The 24,898-nt window shown below is 37.0% G+C and overlaps 1 protein-coding gene across 1 annotated transcript in view; it reads right to left on the bottom strand.

The window, feature by feature from the left end:
* Positions 1 to 7,362: 7,362 nt before the first annotated feature.
* KIF18A (kinesin family member 18A) overlaps positions 7,363 to 24,898 on the bottom strand; it is a 62,954-nt gene continuing 45,418 nt past the window's right edge. Inside the window, exons 14-17 of the mRNA XM_032209125.1 lie at positions 17,273 to 17,732; positions 15,809 to 15,913; positions 13,178 to 13,287; positions 7,363 to 8,052 (exon numbers count right to left, since the gene is read on the bottom strand). Coding sequence (XP_032065016.1) covers positions 7,940 to 8,052; positions 13,178 to 13,287; positions 15,809 to 15,913; positions 17,273 to 17,732 — 788 coding nt within the window. The 3' untranslated portion in view covers positions 7,363 to 7,939. The remainder of the gene's footprint in view (positions 8,053 to 13,177; positions 13,288 to 15,808; positions 15,914 to 17,272; positions 17,733 to 24,898) is intronic.

The raw sequence follows: 24,898 nt of genomic DNA, 5'->3' as shown, positions 1-24,898 counted from the left end.
TGGTAGGCTTCTTCCCTCCATGAACATCTCCTTCTGATTTATGTTCTTTGGCATTCTCAGAAGTTCTGAGGAATATATTAGAAGAGAGGGAATATATTGCAAAGGGGGAGGGGAGAGACAGAGACAGAGGGAGAGAGGAGGGAGGGAGGGAGAATCTAATAGATAACTGGATCTAGAACCTTAATTAGGTTCACTAGAATAAGGGGTGTGCCTATATTGCAGAGTTGGTTCCCAAGGTTTAATTAAAACATCCTTTGCTAATCTTCTATTATTTTAATTCAGCCATCTAAACATCCAACTCTGCCACCAAGCTCTTTAGCTCTCTCTGGGTAGTCTTTGTATCATGCAATTATTTTAATGGTTTATATAAGGTGCACTCAGGCAAGGACTGACATTGTACTTAGGCTTGTCTTTGGCTATCACAGGTAGGAATGTAAAATGCTATAAAGACCCATGCTTAAAAAGACAGCCACTGTGTGTCAGTTCCAATAAAGCTTACTAATGTCACCATGATAAATAATAGGCAGCCAGTTTAACTTAAATAGACAATATTCATGCTACATTAACTTTAAAGTCTTCATAATTGTAGGGAAATTACAGTTGAAGCAACGGTCTTAATGGACATTTTCTCATGAAATACCAGACTGCTGTGAAATAAAATGGTTCATTTACCATTACTACCACATACATTTCTTGTTAAATAGCCTAGTGGGATATGTAGGAAAGCTTGTAGGATCCAATCTGCTCTTTGCTCTTGGTAAATTGAAATTGCCAGACACTTTGTGGCTTTTAATTTAAGCAGTCCCTCCTATGATAGTGACTCCATACTCACAGTATTTCTGATACCATTGCTAAATCTCAGATAGATGTATTAATCAGAAAAAAAATGCCATGATAGAAGCTTGTCCCAAAGATGCTTTCCAAAAGCCCTTAGAGTTTCTTAGGTTTTTTTTCCCCTTGAAAATGTTTCACTTCTCATCCATGAAGCTGATTCAGTTCTTCTTGGATAAGAAGCAAAATGTTTTGAAGGGAAAAAAAACCTAAGAAGATATAATTGCCTTTTGAAAAAAAATCTTTGGAACAACCATAACTTAGATGATCAAGAATCTCTATGATATAAGCCTGTATTTGGGCTGCAAAAATCTGAATTATTCACTGCATCACAGTAACAATTAAAGGTCTTTTACTTTCCTGTTATAATTACCTTTCTATAATCTCAATTCCTCCTATTGAATTTGTTCAAGTGTTGAAGAAAATAACAGCTGTAATTTCTCTTATACATCTGAGATATTTGTTCATTTTCCAACATTGCAAGACATATTTTGCAGGATTTTCTTTTAATATATCAGTAACAGCAGACTGCTACACCTTAAACCATAATGCTTAAGAAAGTATGTCCCTAAACCATTGGCCTGACCACTCTTGAAAGAGAACAGTGGTTTGATGGATATGATAACCTCTTTCTTTTTCCTAAGGAAAGAATAAAGAATTGCCCATGATCAGGAGGAGCAACAACAGAACTGCTAGTTTTCTCCATGCTTTCTGTTCATAGCAATCTGGGCTTTATTTGTAACTAGTTAATAACCTGGCATTGCTCGGGTATTTATTTATAGGGGGGAAATGTCCAGACCAAATGTAACTTCTAATGTTGGATTTTCCCCCTTACCAGAGGGAGTCCCCTTGTGGAATACTGTGAAGCCATTACCATGGCAACTACACTGCGCTGTACAGTAGAAGCCATTTTACTACAGTACAGTAGAAGCCATTTTAAGGCACAACAGGCTGTATCTTAACAGAACACACCCCCTGAGGGGTGTTAGGGGTGTCTTACCCCCACGGTATTTTTTTCCAGAGAGTAAGTTATCTGTGTACCAAGTTTGGTTGAAATTGCTCGAAGCCTTCCAGAGTTATGCTGGAATACACACACACACACACACAAATATATGCTTAAATCAACTAAGCAGGTGCACTGATTTGCATTATTTTAGTTGCAGAATTTGCCTTTGGAAAAAGTTTTTCTTGCATAGTCTGTTGCAGTCATCAAATGACTGAGTTATTTGAAGGAACCCGGAAGCATGTTCTAATGTGTACACTTGTACTTTTTAATTTGTTAGCCTCTTGTCTGCTTTATTATGATTTATGAACAAGCAACCAATACTAAATAACATACTCAAAGGAAGATTTACTGTATGTATGAATGTGTGTGCATGTAAGGGTGAAACTGAACAAGCATATGTGTCAGAGCCTATGGTTGAAAATATAATCCTTAAAACATTAAAATTAGTTTCTATATATTTGCATAACCTTTTAATAGCCATTTTTTCATTACGTATGTACTTTTGATGAATACTGTTCTGATCTCCATATATATTGAACCTTCAGCTCCTACACGGTTTCTGAGAGCTTACCAGCACTCCATGTCAAAGATGACAAGCAAATTCCTCTCTACCATTCCAGGAAGTTCTGATTTAGGACTCAAGTTGAAGTTTCAGTAGTCAAAAAATGTACGTCAAATGCAAATGCCAAATATACAAAGATCAGACTTGCTAGCACACCAAACAACCCACACATAAGAACACAGTGCTGTACTTCTTCATAGCCAGGAAAATGAATCATTGACTACCCATGAACCTTTAGGTATCTAAGATATTATGAACAAGACAGCACAGAGATTTATCCTAATGAAGGATCTAAAAATTAGTATTAAAAAGGATCCCAATTATTTTCATATGGTTTCCTTTCTATTAGATCACAACAGCTATGGTTAAATGCCTATCTATACCAGTGCATGGAAGAGGTATTTTTCGGAGTATAAGACGCATCGGAGTATAAGATGCACCAAGGTTTTGAAGAGGCATTTTTTTTTTAAAAAGTAGGTAGGTAGATAGCGGGATAGATAAGGAGAGAAAGAGAGATAAATACAGTAGGTAGGTAGGGAGAGAGAGAGAGTAGTTAGGTAGGTAGATAAAGGGAGAGAGAGAGAGAGAGAGAAATAGAGAGTGTTAGTAGATAGATAGGTAGGGGGATAGAGAGAGAGGGAAATACAGTAGGTAGGTAGGGAGAGAGAGTGTAGGTAGGTAGAGGGATAGAGAGAGAAATATAGTAGGTAGATAGGGAGAGAGAGTATATAGGTAGGTAGATAGAGGGTGTAGGTATGCTGGGCTTGTTGTATTCGGCTCTTTTCCCATGTAAGATTGAAACTGTCTTGGCAACGTTTCAGCGAGGTCTCACTCACCATCTTCAGGCTGGGTTTTGGGCTTAAAATGTATATTTGTACACACACAAATATAAATACAGTAGGTAGGTCTTTCTGCTGGACACAGCACTTGATCAATGTAATTCTCATCAATCAGTTAAAGAGCTTCCCAAAAGGAAAAAAAAAATCTTTTTGCACTCTGTAAACCTCCCCAAAACGCCCCATTTTTTGCAAAAACGCCCCCCCCTTTAAAAAAGGCATGAATAGCCTTGGGGGGGGGGCTTGCAGAGTGCTCCGGAGAGGGGGCAAAAACAAACAAAAAACAGCCCATTTTTCATCAAAAAATTGTATGCATAGCCTTATGGAGACTTATAGAGTGCTGCCGTTTTTCGCTCATTTCTTTCCTCCCCAGCCCCCAGGAGCTTTATGAAAGCCTCCATATGGTTATGCACAGCCATTTTGGTAAAGGGGCGGGGCTTCAGGAGGCAAAAGCCCACTGTTTTCGGTGTATAAGATTCACCCTGATTTTCAGCCTTTTTTTGAGGAAAAAAGATGCATCTTATACTCCGAAAAATACGGTAACTTGTACTTGGTATCTAAACAAATCAATTATCTTTTTATTCCATAATATGTTTATAAAATTCAAAAGAAAAGCATTTTGAGATGAATACTTTAATAGAAGGCAAAGGCTAATGGATTGTGATTGATAATGGCAGAAATACTTGGGAAAAATAAAGGACTAGGAAACAAGGAATTATTTCATTGTACATATGGGCTGAAAACATGCTATTCAGCCTCACCTCTTGATCTCACCTGGTTACAATCTCTGTGTAGTGTGATTTATATGTGAAATACATAGCTGCACAAACAGTACATTTTTGTCATCCTTCCTGTATGTTTATCATATTCTAATCAGCCAGATGGGGATCAGATTGACTCTGCATAACTTTGTCACATATAATTACAACTGGAAAGATGATTCTCCTGCATTGGGGACTGTGAGAAAATGGGTTGGTGGGGACACTAAAAACCTTACCTGTAAGTTTATAAATTCCATAGAACTTCAGATATATTAAACGGACTAGTTTAGTTGTTAAAGTTAGTGTGATAAATCATGTTTTTGAAAGCTTGTTGGCAGTGGCCAGATTGTTTTGTTGCTTCTCTCTGTAGACTCTGTATCTTCATGCTCAGATACTGATATTCACTATTACCTGCATTTAGGATTTGGTTAGGAATAGTTGAATTTAAAGAACTGATTATTGTGTATAATTTCTAGCAACTATCAGTCTAGTGGGAGGGTTAGAATGTTGGATTGGGAAGATGCAGATTCAGTTCTCTCTCACAAAGGTTGCTACTATGAAGGCAGCATGAGGGAAGACAGTACCTATGGCACATGAACATTGAAAAGCAAAGGAAGGATATAAGTGCAATGTCATGAAATACATACCGTATTTTTCAGTCTATAAGACGCAACTAGATTTAGAGGAGGAAAAAAAAAATTGGCCTCTGCTTGTCCTGGAAACTAACTCTGAGATACTTTACTTAATCATTCAATGGACAAGATTGCAAAATTATCTGCTTGTAACTGCTTCTTTGAATACTTGTAAGCTCATGCTTGTGATAATAGCAATAGCAGTAGACTTATATACCACTTCATAGGGCTTTCAGCCCTCTCTAAGCGGTTTACAGAGAGTCAGCATATTGCCCCCAACAATCTGGGTCCTCATTTTACCCACCTCGGAAGGATGGAAGGCTGAGTCAACCCTGAGCCGGTGAGATTTGAACCGCTGAACTGCTGATCTAGCAGTAGCCTGCAGTGCTGCATTTAACCACTGCGCAACATATCACAAGCTAAATTACTTAACTATGTTATCAGTTGTTAGTCTTTTTTTATTGCCTTCCATTTTCCAAGATTCAGTCTTCTCCAAAGTTTTTGCTTACGTATTATATATTCATGTATCCACAAGGTACAAGCTTCATTTTATTTTTAGTGGATCTTAACTTACAATAGCAATAGCACTTAGACTTATATACTGCTTCACAGTACTTTATAACCCTAAGCGGTTTAGAGTCAACATATTGCCCCCAATAATCTGGGTCCTCAATTTACCGACCTCGGAAGAATCCAAAACAATCAGTCAATGTGATACAAATACACATTTGTTTGATACAAATCTGCCTTCATCAGTTGAGTAGATGCTCTTCTGATTATGCAACCATTTACAAATATTTAATATTAACTATGAAAGAGGCCCTTTTCTGTTATAGCATTTTTCTGTGGAAACCTTCTGAGAAAAGCACACACCAATTTTATTACAAGCTAAGAACATAAAACACTCATTGCCACTTGACACTTCAACAATGGCGATAGAGGGAAGAGAAGCTAGCCAATTTACCCTAATTTCTCTTCTTTCTTTGCAGATGTCTGATGAGACTTTCTTTCTTTGAAACAGTAGCTGTTGACATTGAAATAAATAATGTCTTATTAAAAACATGTTTCCACACCAGCACATATCCGGATTGTGTTTGTGAATAATCAGTGAAATACATTAATAAAAATATTCAGCCTTTCACAAAAATCTATACAACTTGTTCTTTGTTTTAAACCTTAACATTAATTTTGTTTATCATACAGAATTATCAGAAACACGTTTGATAGCTGATGCTCTTCCAGGTGAGGCTTTTGTTCCAACTTAGCACATTTTTCCTCAAAGGTATCAGACTTAATCTATGCTTTGTCTATGGATTTTCCAAAGATTATTAAACCATATTTGATGATTTGATCAAAATGCTGAGTTATGTACATTATGTGCTACTGCACTGGACAAGGTTCATAACAGGCAATTACTGATGAAATCTGAGAAACTGAACAAGCCAGGAAAGACAACATTTCAGAGCCAGTAGGTAGATTTAGTATTTTGAGAGCAAGACATAAGTACTCTCAGTGTTTTACCAGCTATGTGAGGAGCCAAATGATGGACATGACCAAGAATATTGATGGCATCAATTGCTACTCCTGGAAGAAAACCTTGCAGCTATTTTCTTCTTTGTGTTACTTACAAAAATAGTTTTAACAAACTAAACCAGTCAATGCAAATTCACATTTGTTCAAGTTGTATAATTGAAACACTTCTCTTTCAATGAGCTATCTTGAAATAATATTCCAGACTTTCCAATTTAGCATTATTCCCCAAAACACATGCTTAAAAAACAATCCTAACATGACTGTCATATTTTAATTTATATTTAATGCATATATTATTATATTAATATTAATTTAAGAGCCGTGGTGGTGCAGTGGTTAGAGTGCAGTACTTCAGGTTACTTCTGCTGCCTGCCCACTGCCTGTAATTTAGCAGTTCAAATCTCACCAGGGTCAAGGTTAATTCAGCCTTCCATCCTTCCAAGGTGGGTAAAATGGGGACCCAGATTGTTGGGGACAATATGCTGACTCTTTACACTGCTTAGAGAGGGCTGTTAAAGCACTATGAAGTGGTATATAAATCAAAGTGCTATTGCTATATTTCTTGGTTAATATTCTAAATCACTTGTTATTCAATGCCCCTCTCGCCCCTTTGCTCTAGTTTCATAATTTCCTTTTATTGCCCTTGCTTTTGCTTTCATTCTACCCAAAATCCTCAATGTTTATTACTGCAATGGCATATTGTTGAATTGTTCAGCACAGTGAGGAATTGCTAAGGAGACAAAAGCATCTGGATTAAGCTTGGATGCTTCTCGGTGGAAAGGAGGAAGTTGGCTTTGGCCAAATTCAGTTAATGGAAATTTAATACTTTTGTCTATAACAGGGAGAATATAATCCATGGGGATAATTTTATATGTTTATATTTAATAAAAATTAAAAGGCATTGATTTTAAGAGCAGAAAAATGTAAAAAGCTACAGATACAATTTTGACTGAAAATTTTATTCACAATAATTAGCCTACAACACACACACACCAAAACACATTATAAGAAATGTACCGTAAATATACAAAGATGTATTTTAAAATTTCAGTTGTTCGGGAAGTTAAGTAAAACATTTAAAACTAAACATTAGTTAATACCTTCCTTAAATAAATACTTTTTGGAATGTATTCCCCAAATAGGCAGAATATTAACAAAAATGAAGAACAAGACTCATGACTTCTGTTTGCATCAAATTATTAATGTTACAATTAAAATAGATATTGAATAGTATTTTTTTAAGTTGGAAAAAATATTCAATAAGTCCAGAAGAGTTTGTTAAAAGTACCTAAAGACATGGAATCAGTTGGCACGACCCATTCTGAAGAAAACTTATAGTTTTACATACAAGGAGATTTCTCTAGCAATTTTGATCTCTAGAAGTTTTGGACTAAAACTCCCATGATCGAAGACAAAATTGAATGTGGGGAATGATAGTCCAGTACATATGAAAACTTTCAGTTTGGAAACATTTGTGGTATGGAATGTAAAAGAAAACACATCCTGTAATTTACACAGCATGTTAAGAAAAAATAATACAAAATTGCATTCAGACAACCAAAGATATTGAACAATATTGTCCTGTTCAATCTTTAAGTCTGATGAGGGTTCTAATTACATAATAAACTAGAGGCCAGATATGGGCATTAAAAGCATTTGCAAATTTAATTTCCAAAGTCACCACATATGGGGAAAGTGGCAGAGGAATTGTTAGTTTTACACTTTTTGCTAAGAAAACAAAATTATACAAAGGTTTATTTTTACTTCAGAATTACTGTTCATGCTTCTTTTGATCGGCCCACTTTTGTGCCTACTGATGCATTTTCCTTCAAATTAGTTTTGAGAAGTTTTCTAAGCCCATCATTACGTTTCCAGGTTCTTGTTCTGACTCCTAGGGAACAAAAGAATAAATCATGTTAAAGAGAGGGAAGAAAACAAAACAAAACAAAACACCAGAAGCCATATTACTAAAACAAAAATTCAATTGTATTAATTTCCTGAATGTTAAAACATCTTTATATAGCCTGATGCTCCCCAGCTGTGCTGAAGGACAACTAACTGGTTGGCTGGAGATGATGCATTTTATCTGAATACATATGGAGGGTATTAAATTACTGAAAGCTATAACTTTTAAGCTATAAAATAGGACAGAAGCACGGCAAACCTGAATTTCACAAAGTAATAATGGGAAAGTGATGTCCAGAAGAACTGACAAGCTATTAAATACACATTAAATGTTATATATGCATAAAATGCATAAAATGTATGAACAGTGTTCAGAGTGATATAAAAAATTACAAAGTATTTCCAGGTAGTCCTCGGCTTATGATCACAACTGAGCCTAAGACTTTTGTTGCAAATCAAGACAGTTGTTAAATGAGTTTCTCTTCCCACTTTATGGCCCTCTATGCCAAGTTGTTCAGGGAATTAATAGAGTTGTTAAGTTAAGCATGGTTATTAAAGCTAATCTGGCTTCCTCACTGAGTTTGCTTGTCAGTAAATTGCAAAAGTTGATCACATGACCCCAGGACTCTGCTACTGTCACAAATATGACAGTTGCCAAGTGCTCAAATTTGATCATGTGATTATGGATAATATTCATATGTACTGCAATATTCATAAGTGTGAAAAACAGTCGTAAGTCACTTCTTTTAAGTGTTGTTGTAACTCTATGATCTTCTACACATTGGACCTGAGATGGGTGATGCCTAGAGGATACCTTTTCAGTTGTGCTTCTGTTTACTATATTTCAATTTTTTACTTTTAACTAGGAATCTCACCATTTAAATGAGTTTTGTCACAAGTGAAAGCTTTTTAAAACTATTTAAAGAGCTGTGATAGCACAGTGGTTAGAATGCAGTACTGGAGGCTACTTCTGCAGACTGCCTGCAATTTTGCAAATTGAATCTCACCAGGCTCAAGGTTGAATCAGCCTTGCAAGGTGAGTAAAATGAGGACCCCAATTGTTGGGGGCAATATGCTGACATTTGTAAACCACTTAGAGTGGGCTATAAAAAGTACTGTGAAGCGGTATATAAATCTAAGTGCTATTGCTATTTGCTGTGGAATAAATTGATTCCTGTATCAGTAAAAGTAAAGTGTCCCCTCGCACATATGTGCTAGTCTTTGCCAACTTTAGGGGTGGTGCTCATCTCCGTTTCAAAGCCAAAGACCCAGCGCTGTCAAAAGATTTCTCCGTGGTCATGTGGCCGGCATGACTAAATGCCAAAGGAGCACAGAACACTGTTACCTTCCCACCAAAGGTGGTGCCTATTTTTCTACTAGCACTTTTACATACTTTCGAACTGCTAGGTTGGCAGAAGCTGGGACAAGTAAGTAGGAAGTTAGTACCCACCCTTCTCCTAGAAAAATGAAACATTCTAGGAAATATTAAAAAGGCAGAATATTATATTTCCCTGGATGAGAAAAGGAGAAACATGTTTTTAAAGACAAAGCTTCCTGCAGCTCTTTGCCCTCCCCTTCAGCTCCAGAGTGATGGGATTAAGATATGGCCCTCAGGACTTGATAGCATTAGTCCTCTACCCATCTCACCACATGTCACCTGGGAAGATTACATCACCCAGCAAGGCTCAACTAAGCCTGGGACTCAGGACAACCTACAGAGTTGCCCCTGCATGGCCCCATGGGAGTCTGACAACCAATCAGAGTACAAGCTCAAATTCAAAAGACCAGAGAGGGCATAAAACAAGGGCACTCTCAACTCTTTTTCCCACAGGACCTCAAACCATGTGGTCCTGTCCACCATCAATAAACCTTCTTTCCAAGCAACTTCCATGAATCCACTGTCTTTTTCCCCACTTGGAACTGAACCCAGATGGGCATTACTTCCAAGCTGTTCTAAAATATCTCCTAAAATAAAATTCTTAAAAAAATCAAAAATGAGATTAGATATTTGAAATAATTGTCTCTGGGGATCTGAGAACTGCAATTAATGAAGATATTTTTATATGTGTAAAATGAATAAAAATATGTTGATGTATGGATATGTAATCAATAGTCTCAAAGCATCTTGTATTAAAGTAAAGGTAAAGGTTCCCCTCGCACATATGTGCTAGTCGTTCTCAAGAGGGCAGTGCTTATCTCCGTTTCAAAGCCGAAGATGCAGCGCTGTCCAAAGAAGTCTCCGTGGTCATGTGGCCTGCATGACTAAACGCTGAAGGAGCACAGAACGCTGTTACCTTCCCACCAAAGGTGGTTCCTATTTTTCTACTTGCACTTTTACATACTTTCGAACTGCTAGGTTGGCAGAAGCTGGGACAAATAACAGGAGCTCATTCCATTACAAGGCACTAAGGATCCGAACCGATGAACCACCGACCAGAACCAAAACAAACAAGGTTTAGATTCTGAATTAAAACATTTTGACAACTGAGCATGCCAACGGTCTCTGGGTAAGGCTCATCTCTATTCAAAAATAGCCTGTGCTGCAAAGTTTCATTCATATCATACTCATGGTATATTTCAAAAATGGATTTCTTATTTTTTGATGGCTTCCTTTTTCTGCACTTATCCTTTTACACCGAGGGAATGCAAATGAAATATTTTGCTGAAAGGAATGACAAGTCTATTGAATATAAATGATATAAAATAACAAAATACAAATAGCAACTTGTGCAGAAGGATTATTTCCTGTGGTATATCATTACTGCCTCTTACAGAGAAGAGGCACAAATACACATCCCAAAATATTGATGCTTCTTACAATTCAAAGCATATCTGGTGTGCTGTAACTTCTACATTAATCATTCAATTGCATGACTCTTGAACAATACAATTACAGGGTGTCCTTTGTTATCTAATATTTAGTACAAATAGCAACTTGAAGATAGCATTGTGTGGGGCTCTGATAACACTGTATTAAGCTTCTTTTAGCTTGGGGAAGACTACATGCAGCACTGTTATCAAAGGAATTCCACAGGGAAGGCAGTAATTCTGCCTGGAAGAATGACAGTTAATAGGACCAAATCTCCATTACTTTTATTTATATGCACTCCACCACCCCCAGATGTGATTAATATTTTTAGAAGTGCAAGGATACTAACAATAAAAGAAGAAAGCTAGGGAAGGGCTTCATTTTTCTTCACATAATGGCCAACCAGATGCCCCTTGGAATTCCAGAAGCACACCAGATGCCCCTGTTGTTTCTTAGCAAATGCTATGTAGAGACACATATCTACATGATTAGTAGTCATTGATAATTCCTAGGGGTTGCGAAATCCCATTTTTATGTTAATATGAAGGCCAACACCACCTTCTTTTGAAAGTAAATCCCATGCCTGAATTATATGTAATGTGAAGAAGTAATTCCATTCATCTTTACTAAATATACGTAATTCTTCAATTTTTTGCCTTTAATTTCCCCTTACATGACGTGAACAGATATGTACTGTATTTAAGACACACCAAGATTTTGAAGAAGTAAATTTTTTAAAAAAACGTTTTTGCACTTTGCAAGCCTCCCAAATCCTCTGCATGCCTTATTTTGCATGCCATGTGAAAAATAGAGCATGCAGAGAGTTTGAGAGGCCTGCAAAATGCTCCTGGGGGTTGGGGGGAAAAATGAGACAAAAAAACCAGCCCATTTTTCACAAAAACAAGTCCATTTTTTGCAAAAAAAAAAAAAAAAAAACCAGGGCATGCATAGGCTTTGGGAGACTTGTGTAGTACTCCTGGGGGTTGGGGAAAAAATGAGAAAAAAAACCCGCCTGTTTTTCACTCATTTTTGCCTCTGCAGCAGCATTCGCAGGCCCCCCAAACCCTCTGCACATCCATTTTTGCGAAGGGGGCGGGTTTTCAGGAGGCCAAAAATGCTATATTCAGTGTATAAGATGCATCCAGTTTTTCACTCTCTTTTTTTTTGGGGGGGGGGGGAAGGTACGTCTTATACTCTGAAAAATACAGTATGTTGCAACCATTTCCAATATATATTTGGGCAAAGTTTAAGAGAACTACAATTTTATTTAAACCTGTATCTTAATATGGGTTTGTTGACATTTCTTCCTCCCTTAAGATGAACTATGAATCCTGTTGATGCTTTTATTGGGATATCTAAAGGCAGTGGTTCTTAAACTTTTCTTCACCATGGACCCTCTTTAAATACTTTTGAGAACCACTGTTTTAAGAAATTACGTAGGAGTCTATTTCTCCCCAGTTGTTTCTACCCATCCAATACAATCAGGCAGGATGAGCATGTTTCAGGTTTTATCAGCCAAGGAATAATGACTGGCAGAGTCCAGAAAGTTAACCTTTTCTACCACAGCAGCTTCCATCTGGAATATTCTACCTCTAGAGATCGGGTTGGTGTTGACCACGTTGGCCTAAAGAACTTGCTATTTGCCAAGCCACAAGGAAAAGCTCCTGTCTCCTGGTTGCACTAATAACTTGTATTTTTGTTGGCTGCTGTGTTTTAATGTTTTTAAATCATACTTTACATTTTTTAAAATATTGTTTGCCACCCAAAGTGGCTTATTCAGATATGATCTATATAAATCAATCAAACAAACAAATGATAAACCTATAACAAGATTAACATACACTTCTATTTGTTTTAATATTTGTCTCCTTACTGAGGGCCTTTCAGTGAATAATAGCACTAAGACTTATACTTCTTTACTGCCATCTCTAAGCGACCAATCTCTTAGAGAGTTTCAGCATATTGCCCCCAACAATTTGGGTCTTCATTTTACTCACCTTGGAAGGATGGAAGACTGAGTCAACCTTAAGACTGGTGAGATTTGAACTGCCAAATTGCAGGTAGCTGGCTGTCAGCAGAAGTAGCCTGCAGTACGGCACTTTAACCACTGTGCCACCATGGCTCATAGGTATTTTTTTTTAAAGAGACTAAACTATCAAAAAATGTGTGACTACATTATTATAGCAAAGGACTGCAGAAATGATTAACTGAATATGTCAATCTATAATTTTGGGCTTTCTATATAGCTGTATATGGCTTACATTTTGACATAATTATTGCACATTATAAATTTTACACTTACCAGAGGTTATAGGTACTCTTAGTGCTTTCTTACTTGATTCAACATCTCGCCTTAGGCGTTTGGCAATCACCTGATCATGCTGATTTGTTAATCCACTGCTGGATGCAGAACTGGAGAAAAACATTTTTAAAAACATTTGTTTTTAAGCACAATATTGTTGAGTCAGAATTCTGCTTTGGTTCTTTAGAGTTCCTATAGTTTCCTTGTTGCTGGAACATGAAAGCTATGGGTACATGAATGTGCTCTGGATTATCATAGCACTGCAATACAGTGCTATGATATATTCAAATGGATCATAAACACACATCCACTGGGTATATGGGGAAGATTGCACGCAGGGTTGGTTAAACTAGTATTGGCAACTTTAGATTGACTAGATTGGGGAAACTGGCTATTGCACAGGATTTTGTCTATGGAGATTCTCAGTCATAGTTGTCCCAAAGGTGATTTTACAAGAGGCAATTGGACTTTCTGTTTTTTGTTTGAAATTGTTTCTCATCTAAGTAGCTTCTTCAGATGAGTGGGGAATGGAAGGATTTATACAACATAGGAGAACAAACCCACCAGGACAAGATTCAGCAGTCCATCTGCATTTAAAAGACAAAGACCACTCTTTTGAAGACAGCAAGGTCCACATTTTGGACGGAGGACCACTGGTTTGAAAGAGGGGTCAACGAGGCCATCTGTATAAAAACTGAACAGCCCTCTCTCAACAGAGGAGGAGTGATAAAGCATCATCTGTCTCCAGTCTACAACACAATCCTTTCAACAGTTCCAAGAAGGCTCCACATCCATTTGCACTACTCAGGTGACCCTGACAACACAGATAAACCTCCAGGTGGCCTCAACGATTCTCTAAAGGAACTCAAGTGACCAGCTGTCTGCAAGAAGTATAAATCCTTCCATTCTTCACCATCCAGTCAGAGCTGAAGAAGCTTCTTGGATGAGAAGCAAAACATCTTAAAAGAAAAACCAGAAAGTCCAGTTGCCTCTTCAAAAAGCACCTTTGGGATTGCACAGGATTATTTACAGTGTCCATGTATCCATCCACCTACCATTCCTGGGACAGAGAAAGATTATCTTAAATCCAGGGTTGTTTTTCTTTCATATAAACATATATTTCCATTTGGGGAGGGTTGAGGGAGGCTTTTAATTTTTTTTCTAAACATGCCAAACCTATCAGAAGTGTTTCTTTTTGTCTTCATCTAAAGGCCAACAAGAAACTGAATTGCAAGTAAACCTTGCTTAACAAATGGCCTCTTTAACATCCATCTGAAATTATGATGGTGCTGAAAAAGTAACTACACGGCCGGGCCTCATACTTACTAGGATTGCAATGTTCCTGCAATTAAGATTTGGTGTTTCCCAATCAAAGGGCTTTTAGGGCCAATGCAACATCTTATGGGTCATATGAATGTTATTTGTGCATCTGACAGCCAGCTTCCAATAAGCAGTCAGTGGAGAAGTTGATAATAAAATCACAAAACATTGATACATGATGTCTCAACAACAGAGGGTGACATGCTTAATGACCGTGGAAGTGAGCCCATAAGCTAATTGCGATCACATGATGTCCTGCTTAAGAACCAGGACTCTTAGTGGCGGACTTGGAAACACAAACAATATAGACTACAGGAAAATGTTTTGAATTCCTGAAAACAAAAAAACCAAATACTTTTGCATTTACTGCAAAGGACAGTTGCAGACTATGCTTATTTTTTCTTCCTCTCTTAGAAACAGCAAAATAAGTATAATTTAATTTAATTTGGGGGAGTTTGTTTTCCTTTTCTAAACATTCATTCTAGTAGGCACACAAAGACCTGTGGCCAATATGGTAAAGTATTAATAACAACAAAAAACTGTGTCACAGCAAAATTTTGTAGATAATAATTTATGGAAAAAAACTAAAGCATGCATACAAACGTTTTAGAAACTGTTAATTGCATCCCTTTGCTACATATGTTTGCCAAGGAATAATTATCACCCATTTCCATACCATTTGCTCCAAAATAAATGTGCACAGGAATGTGGACTTATTTGCATTCAATTTTATTCTATACGCTACCCAAATCAATACTAATTAACCTGTCAAATTTGTTTTAGACAGCACCAATTTATTAGACATCTTCAAAAATTACTGCAAAACGCTAGCAATGGGTTCAGGTAAAGGTGGGATGGCACTGCTAACAAAAGAAAGTGCCTTGGAACTCATACAAAAGTGTTCAATACAAAAAACTAACTCAATATTAACCATATAAAGCTTGTTGTATATACATAGAATCCCTGAAGATTTAGAGAAAGGCAGTTTTTTTTTTAATGTTAAATAACAGAAACTAAAAAGATAATAAGGCAGCATATGTTGCATTTTATCCTATTTTTCCCCACAACAGCATGTTTGCCAAGAAACAATGATTGATCCAAAGTTATCCAGTGAAAGTTCATTGTCTGGCACAATTTTGGTCATTCTGTAAACGAAGTTTAGCCACTGAATGACCAAAGCTGTTCCAGAGAAAATTTCTTCCATTGGATTAGCAATATTTCCACTCAATTTGTGATCCAATGGAAGATATTGGACACAATAAATACCAATTTCAGTACTAATTTAGCAAATTGACTTGAAGCATTACGTACCTTAATAAGGACCTTTTTCTTGAAGCAGCAGATGTCATTGCCATGTAAGATGGCTTTGCACACGCAGCATCTGGTTCTCTATTTAACAATGAAGGAAGGCCAAGCCTGCAATGAAGAACAATAATAGTCATCAACAAAAATCTTATTTTAAAAAACCCTACATTCTAAGGTCTTTTGTTTTCCAAAATAAAGTGGGGTACACAAATGAAATGTACAGTATTGGCTTTAAATTTCAAAAATTTTGTTAGTTTTGTTAATACACACACACATATATGTATATATATATATATATATGTGTGTATGTGTGTGTGTGTGTATGTATGTATGTATGCATATATATATAAATCATCAGAGGATTTCACAATATGTTCTCTGGGTAAGCCTTAACTTAGGGATGCAAGGAATAGACCTTTTCAAACATGGGCCAAGCATTGCTCAGATAACATTGTAAATATGACTTCCAAAGGCCACAAATGGAGTTCAAATGTCTTTGAATTGATGGAAGGTGGGGGAGTTCTTCCCCTCCCTCTCCCCAACACACATTTGCTACATTCAGGGCAGAAATAAAATTCACTGTATCAAGTTTTATTTATTTGCATGCTTCCATCACGGATTTGCCTTCTTAGATCTGCCTTGGAAATAGCCACTTTTAACAGTAGGGCATCAACATAAGTCCCCCCCCCCCCCCCAAAAAAAAAGCTTTTACATAATCAGAATATAAATGTGCTCATAGTTCATGTTAGAATTTGGTATTGTTGAACAACTGATAAAATCCAGTCATTACTAATTTGAAATCAGTTGGTTTTGCTGCTGCTCTTCATCTTTTCTGTAGTTAGAGGAAAAGAGCCATGGTGCTTAGAATGCAGTATTACAGGCTAATGCTGCCGACTGCCAGCAGTTTGATTCTGACCAGCTTAAGGTTGACTCAGCCTTCCATCCTTCTAAGGTTGGAAAAATGAGGATCCATATTGTTGGGAGCAATATACTGACTTTGTAAATTGCTTAGAGAGGGCTGTAAAGCACTATGAAGCGGTATTTAAGTCTATGGGCTATTGCTAGTTGCATGCTCAATGAAAGTATTTAAGTATTTAATAAAGTTATAGGCTGCCCAATCCCGAAGGACTTGAAAGGAGCAAGAAGTGAGCAACCTGTTTCATTCACTTTGCTCTCTTTACATAGCAAGGTAGGATATGCCAAAAGGAAATGCAAGTATGAACTCTAGAAGACTCTACTAAAAATAGTAAAGTAGAACCTGCAGCGCTATAAATTTTGAAATTTAGCCTTTTAAATAGGAGTTTCAGATATTTTAGCTCTCTTACCTGAATGTACTATTCATACATCAGAATTCTAATTGAGGTAAATCTAGTGTAAAACTAAAGGAAGGGATTTATAATTGCATGTTAAAAAGAAAATGGGACAGAGATTGAAAAATACATTTTATATTTCATCTTCTACATAAAATACCTTTGTAAAACATTTCTGCTATTGGCTGCTTCTGACTTGCTTCTGGCTGCATCAGGACAGTTTATAGTGTCTGTGTTATTTTTACAAAGCATAGTTGAGTTCATGTGGCACTCTGGGGTGACATTATATGCAACATCTTTGGTGCTGCTCTGCTTTAATGGTTCCTGAATTTGTGCCATGTGACTCATTTCTTCAAGGGTTGCCTTATGCACAGTTCCTGTATAGAGAGTCTTTGATGGCTTCTTGCAGACCTCGGGTGTATATGTAATTGAGCAGAAGGCTTCGCTGAGAGATTCCACCACAGGGTTAGGACACGACTGGCTGGAATCTTGAAGACTCTGGATTGTCAGAGGAGATGCTATCAATTTTCGCCTTGTTCTTTTGTGCAGTGGCATTCCATATTGTGTCTCACGCTGAGCAGAAGTCTTGACTTTCTCCACTGTAAGATTACGAGGCGTATCTAAATTCAAGACAAGCAAAGCCACTGAAATATTTCCCTAGATATTTCCAATTAAAACTTAAATAGCTGAGCAGTAAAAGCAGATATGATAGAGCAGCCCTCACTCTTGTTTGAACGTATAACAGATATGTACTAATGACTGTTTAGCAAATATAGTCAATCTTCAATGTACATACATTTAGCGACCATTCAGTTATGATGGTCTGATGACAGCAGACAAGAAGCAACAGTTGTAAACTTATTCAAAGAGAAATCCAACCTAGAACGAAGGAGAAATGTCCTGACAGCAAGAACAATTTATCAGTGGAACGGTTTTCCTCTAGAAGTTGTGGGTGCTCCGTCACTGAAGGTTTTAAAAAGAGATTGGACAGTCATTTATCTGGAATGGAGTAGGCCAGTGATGGCAAACCTTTTAGAGACCGAGTGCCCAAACTGTAACTCAAAACCCACTTATTTATTGCAAAGTGTCAACATGACAATTTAACCTGAATACTGAGGTTTTACTATGTTAAAATAATGATTACTTAATGAAATATTATATTTAGCAACAATAAAAAAGAAAAACTTTTGTAATATCGTTTCTCTTTCCCTTCCTCTCTCTCTGCCTCACTGTTTTTCTCTCTCTCTCCCCCTGGGGGGGGGGAACCCCAAAACTGGTGCTGGGAATCTGACGTCTGGAAGCTGACAAGCCCAGGAGCAGCACGCCAAAGCTCAGCTGGCTGGTGGGGAGGCAGGGCATCCCAACACAGGCAGCTCTGCAGGGAAAGCAACAGACCAGATGTCAGTTGCCTTTTTTTGCTGAGCCGATGCAGGATCACATTGCGGCTCTGCGTCATAATGGGCTTCAGGAGGAGGGGACCCTGTCTCCCCCACTAGGAAGTGCATGAGTAAAAAAGTTCATTCAATCAATTCCAACTTAGTGAGATCTTGGAATTGATCAATTGCATTTTTTTTAGTCTCACAAACTTTTGTTTCCCTGCAAACAATGATGGGAAACACAACAGAGAAACGCAATGGAGCTGGGCTAGGGTGATGGCGCCTGTGCCCTCAGCGAGGGCTCTGCGTGCCACCTCTGGCACACGTGCCATAGATTCGTCACCACGGGTATAGGATATCCTGCTTGAGCAGAGGGTTGGAAAACAACACTTCCAAGGACTCTTCTAACTCTGTTATACTGTATTTTTATTTATCTGGAATTTGAATCTGAAAATTGAGTATTGAGAGGAATCAGTGCAGATTTAAGAAACGCATCCTCTTTCCCCCCATAATTCAATATTTTCCCCAAATATCCTTGCCATTACAAAAAAAAAGGCAGAATAATAGAACTGGCCTTGGGTGTAGTTATTCATGTAGAACTTCAATAATTGCTCAACACCAATATTTTATAACGATCAAAACAAGTAAAAGTTATTAACATAACTAAGTGAAGTTTAGAACCTCAGTAAATACTATAATAATTATTATTATTAAAATACATAACATTTTAAATGTTATTTTAATTTAGCTAGACCATATTTCACAATGGTAATTCTCCAGCTACTGTAGGATTTATTTGAGGCAAGTTGTTTATGTCCACACCTTTTTCAGTGTTGACTTTCTATTAATTCTCTTGGGAAATTCCTATATATTCTAATACATGCTCACGCACAACCGGCACATTATTTTCCTGCAGTCATTTCACTTTCTCTCATTTCTTTTACTTTACTTTTCATCCATATCTAGGTATTTTTTTCTAAGACATGCTTTTGATCTCGTCTGTGCTCAGAAATTCTCATTGTATTCCACATGAATTCTTTCAGCCTAAACAATCAAAACAAGCTTACTTTTAAACTATTTTTAATGTTTAAACCACCAATTTCAAAACAAATATTTTTCAAAGCTCACCATTCATTATTGTGATTCATGTTTAAGTTTCTGAATGGCCCACACATTTTTTCTGCACTGTTATCTCATTATCACCTATCTATTCATCTCACCTATCAGAACCATTACCCGCCCCCCCCCCAGCCTTAATCATGTATTCATTTCCTAAAACAAATTTCTGGCTGTTATCAATATTCCCTTGAATTTAACATGGAACTATCACCTATTTCTCACTTTAATATATGCCAACAACAACACAGATAATCTAGATAACAACAGCTTTTTTTCCATTCGGATATATTTTAGATTTTTCATTCACAATTAATTCTGCATGTATATTCCTCCGTTGATGCAGCCTACGACTGCATTGGCCTTTTTGGTAGCTGTAACACATTGCAGACACATATTTAAAGTGATTGCTCACTAGGATTCCTAGATCCCTCTCAGTTACTGTTGTTGAACCAGATATCATCTATTCTATTCTATACCTGTGCAGTTGGCTTTTCTTGCCTAAGTGTCAAATATTACTTTTCTCACCACTGATTTGCATTTTGTTGGTTAAGCGCCAGTGCTCAAGTCTGTCAAGATGATTCTAGATCTTGAGTCTATCTTTTAAATCCTCCCCCCAGCTTGTTATCATTTGTGAATTTGATTTGTTCCCCTTCTATCTCTTCATCTAAATTGTTTATAGAGATGTTGAAGAGTACCGGGCTTAAGATACAATCTTGGGATACCCTAGCTGTGTTGGAAAAAGTTGCACTTTCCCCTTAACAAATATGCAAAACAAATGACAAAGATCAGCTTTAAATTGATTTGCACATTCATAGTCCTTAACTCAAATTTCAATTCACTTATGGCTTCCTTCCTGTCTTTGAGCAAGTTACTTTCAAGGCTTCTTTCATACCTTCAGCATGGGAAAAAAAATGTAGGCCTATTTTAGAGGGGATTTATATCTGTAATTGAGATAAAGTGGCCAAGCATATTTGCTTGTTTAAATAAGCACAATCAACACAAGCTATGAAAAAGGGTAACATTACCATACATCAAAAACATATCAGAAACAACCGATAGATTATTACAACCACACAGCATTTTGGTGGTAAACAAACCAACTAAAGCTCTCTGAACCATATTAAGTAAACTAAAATGCCCTGTAGCTCAAGAAGAAAAAAGAAGAATCATCTACAACATACAGTGTAAAATGTATAACAGTCATGATATAGGACAGGCAAGCAGAAAACTAGCAGAAAATATCCATCAACACCATCAAACCATAGTTTCAATTAGGAAACTACAAGCATGCCAGACCAATCCAAATCCAAAAATGCTAGGGAATTCCTGGAAGCTTGGCATTTGGACAAATCAGTCATCAATGGACACACAGAAATAAATTATATTTACATGCCATTCAGACAACAAAAAAGCTATGAACAAAACAAAAAAGATCATAACACATCCTCTCCAACAGACAACAGCTAGATAAAAGGATTACTACCAAACAATCGAAAAAAGCTACACCCTCACCAACACTGCAAGAGAACAATACTGTATATAAACAGGGATAAAACACTAACTAGAACTGATAAATCTTACTTAATTGGCTATGAAATGTCTGCAACTAAAGAACCAAGCTCAATACCAAGGACTCTACAAAGGACTGTATTCTGTTTTTTATTTATTTAATCTATTTATTCAATCTCTACAGCTACCCCATTTCAAGCAAGTGATTCTGGGCAGCAAGCAATCATAAAACAATTAAAAACAGTTACAACACAGTACAAAATTAAATATATATGGCAGCCAAGAGAAAAAAGCCATACTAGATGTAAATATAGCAAGTAAATTAGGCTCTTCAACACTCCCAGGCACAGGGACAAAGCTAGGGCCCTACTAAAGGCCAATAGGGTTGGGGTCATCCTCAACTCTGAAGGGAGAATGTTCCAGAGGCCAGGGGTTTTAGCAGAAAGGCATGTCTTCTAATCCCTGCCAACTAACGTTCCTTGGCTGACGAGACCCATAGACTGCCCAACCTGCCAGGTCTGTTTTTCTTATCTACTAGGTAATGCATAGCCTTCTTAAAATATTTTTCAAACATTATACCCTGCCTACTACTTAAATAAATGCACTTTGCATAGCCAGATAAGCCATTGAAATATATGGGCAGATACAGTTACATGTACAAAATCTGAAATGTCAAGTTTAACATAACTAACAAGGAGCCCTAAGCTAATTGTAGAGGAGACAGAATAATTAAAAAAAATTGAATGAAATTGTGGCAACTGGGCCTAAGACTCTGTCAACTTTTACTTTGGACATGATCTGCAAACAATGAATATGCAGTAGTCCAGGGTGTCAAACTCGATTTCATTGACTGCTGCATCAGGGTTGTATTTGACCTCAGGGAACCAAAGTGGGCTTGGGCAGCTCGATTTCACTCATGTCAGGGACATCTGTGGTGGCTCGAGCGCTCTGCCAGAGAAAATGGGCTCCCGAGCTCTGTTTTCGACTGTGATGGCCTCCTGTAACTTTCTGCCAGGGAAAACGGAGCTAGGGAGGGCCATATGCGCCCCACCCAAGCTCTGTTTTTGCTGCCAGAGGCATCATGGGCCAGTCCTTCGCTGTTTCCAGAGTGGCCCTGTGGGCCAGATCTAAGCATCCTGTGGGCCAAATCCAGCCCCCCAGGCCTTGAGTTTGACACCACTGCAGCAGTCAGTGCTACAGAGAAATTCAAGAAAGTTTCTAATAATTAAGATCATACATTTGATTTTAGTTATAAGGCCAAGAAGCGACAATGTCTTAAATTTTGATAACAAGCAGGGTATTAAGCAGGGCATTACCATTACAGCAAGGTGAGAATATCTGGGTTCTATATAGCCGTTTGAATGAACTCAAGGGTCATTATGACTTGCAACAGCAGTCTGGCTACTTTCCGCAACTATAAAAAGTTCAATTTACTGGAGGTACCACTATCCCTCACCCCAAGTTAATAATTCAGATTAATGTATAACCAGAAAGAGTGGAACTATTTCCCAGCTTATAAACTACTAATCAGCAAAATCTGCCTTCTGTTTACTTCCTGAAATCTATATTTTAAAAAAACCCTAGAATCTTTTTTAAAAGCGATCCTCTGTCTTGAATAGATGCTTTTCTGATGGCCAAGGAAGTTGTTTGCCCCTGTAATTCAATTAAATCTGTCAAAGAGCTATCTTTAAATATTTGAGATTTTAAAATATTAATTTATGGCGTGTCATAAATGGGTATTTCAGGAAGAAGTGTTGGTTGGCAGCTCATTGCGCTGTGTTTACGCATTATAACAATGAAGGCTGTACTTTCATTAAAAAAATAAGTTTGTTTACTGTAAGGCATGGGCATTCTGCAAAATGCCCTAAGAGCAACTGGGAAGGAAATCTGTGAGAAAGAAAAACATTTTGGTGAGTGCCAAGTTTTAGAAGCCTTGCCAACACAAAGTATGGAAACCATTTTAAAATTAACAGTAAATGTAAGTGTTCAAACGATAAACCAGATAAGCAGAGAAGCAGAAAATATTGCCAACAATGTGCTGAACCTCATTGCAATGAGCCATATTTCAACAGTACTAAAATACATTAATAAAAAACAGATTGCAAGGGTTTGCTGTAGCACAAATGGAAGTTAGTAAGAAAAAGAAAATCCCAGGACTTTAAAAATGGGTACTTGGTGTCATATAAATCAAATCCACAGCAAATACACTAAACTGAGTATCCTAAATTATCCTGCAATCAAATCTGGTCAAAATATTGGCGATAGAGCAACTTGTCCCCATCATTAAGCAGCCTTTTGGAATTGATTGTGTATTGCAGTTGAATTGAATAACAAGACGAAAACATGCCTTAAGAACACCTGTTCTTCATTGACAGTGGAATATTAGACATGGTTATCTACAAGTATATTCCACTAGGCTCTTTAACTTGCTGAATGTGGTTGGATCTGTAGTCTCTTGTTTAGCTGAACCCGGCAGGATAAAAAACAAACAGGAAAATAAAAGGAACTAAGTAATCAAAGACAGATGTCAGAGTGTTCTATTAATTGGGTATAAAATTTCAGACTGAAATAAATCCTTTATATACATCTGATCAGAAAATATTGAACAGTTTTCATTTTTATTTAATAGTCATCTTTCCTAAAGTGAAGACAGAGGAAAATATTTTTCTTTATGCCAGAAAGTAATTTTTCATATTTAATGAGTCTGTGCAAAAAGTTCCATGTGGACTGATGTTATGGTTAGAATAAACTGTGCATAAACCTTTGTCACTATGAATTAGGGACCAGTCTGAATCATCAAACTGAGAAACGGAACAACTTGACCAATGTGAGCCTCAGAAGGCACATTTGAGGATATACAGGTACAGCCTGAGTCAGCTGATAGCAAGCCAGGCAACACATTGCAAATTAAAACATCAAAGGGTTTCAAGCTACCTACTTGAAAGGAAAAACAAATGTGCACTTGTTTTCTTGCTTCCTACTTCACATTATACTATACCAAGAGAGCCAAAAGAAAGTGCCATTTGTTGTACCAACCTTATCATTAAAGATAAGGATGATGAGATTTTTTAAAAATAAAAAAAAAACCAATTTGCTTCCCTTTACACACAAGAAATAAAACAGTTCTGTACAAATTATGCTGCAGTTTTTTTAAAATTCTTTCCTAGGATATTTTTCTAATCATATATTATTTCAGAAAACAGGTGTGGGTTTAACATGCACATGACATAATTTCAGGCTGGCATGCAGAATTAATCCGAACACAAAATATTCCAAAGTGTAAAAAAAGTTTTAGATAAACGTACTCATATCATGTTAGGACTCCAGAAATCTCTATTGATAAAGAACTAATGCAAGAGTGAGCATGACATCAACTAATGGGGAAAGTGTGAAAATAATATTTAAAAATATGACTCATAGACCGCAAGCGTAGAGTTTATGTCAAAGAGAAAGACAAATGAGACTTCTGATTGGATTTAGGACAAAATCACAATGTTGATTTTTTTTAAGGGAAAAAAAAAAGAATTAAGATGTTAACACATGCCTGACAAGTTATTTTTAGAATCTACGCTAAATCAAGCTTGCTATGTTACCTGGACATATTAGAATAAAGTCTATGGAGATTCTCAGTCATCTAGGTTATGCTTGTCCCAAAGGTGCTTTTTAAGAGGCATGTCAACTCTTGAAACGACCTTAGCTGAAGCCATACTTTACTTTGTTTCATTTCTAAGTTGCCATGCATATGGTGAGCGGGGTGGGGGATGTGAAGAATGTAGAATGTT

This window comes from Thamnophis elegans, chromosome 1, assembly GCF_009769535.1.
Source record: "Thamnophis elegans isolate rThaEle1 chromosome 1, rThaEle1.pri, whole genome shotgun sequence".
In the NCBI taxonomy this organism is placed as follows: Eukaryota; Metazoa; Chordata; class Lepidosauria; order Squamata; family Colubridae; genus Thamnophis; species Thamnophis elegans.
The sequence above is the reverse complement of the archived record's forward strand: the minus strand, read 5'-3'. Positions and strand labels throughout refer to the sequence as shown.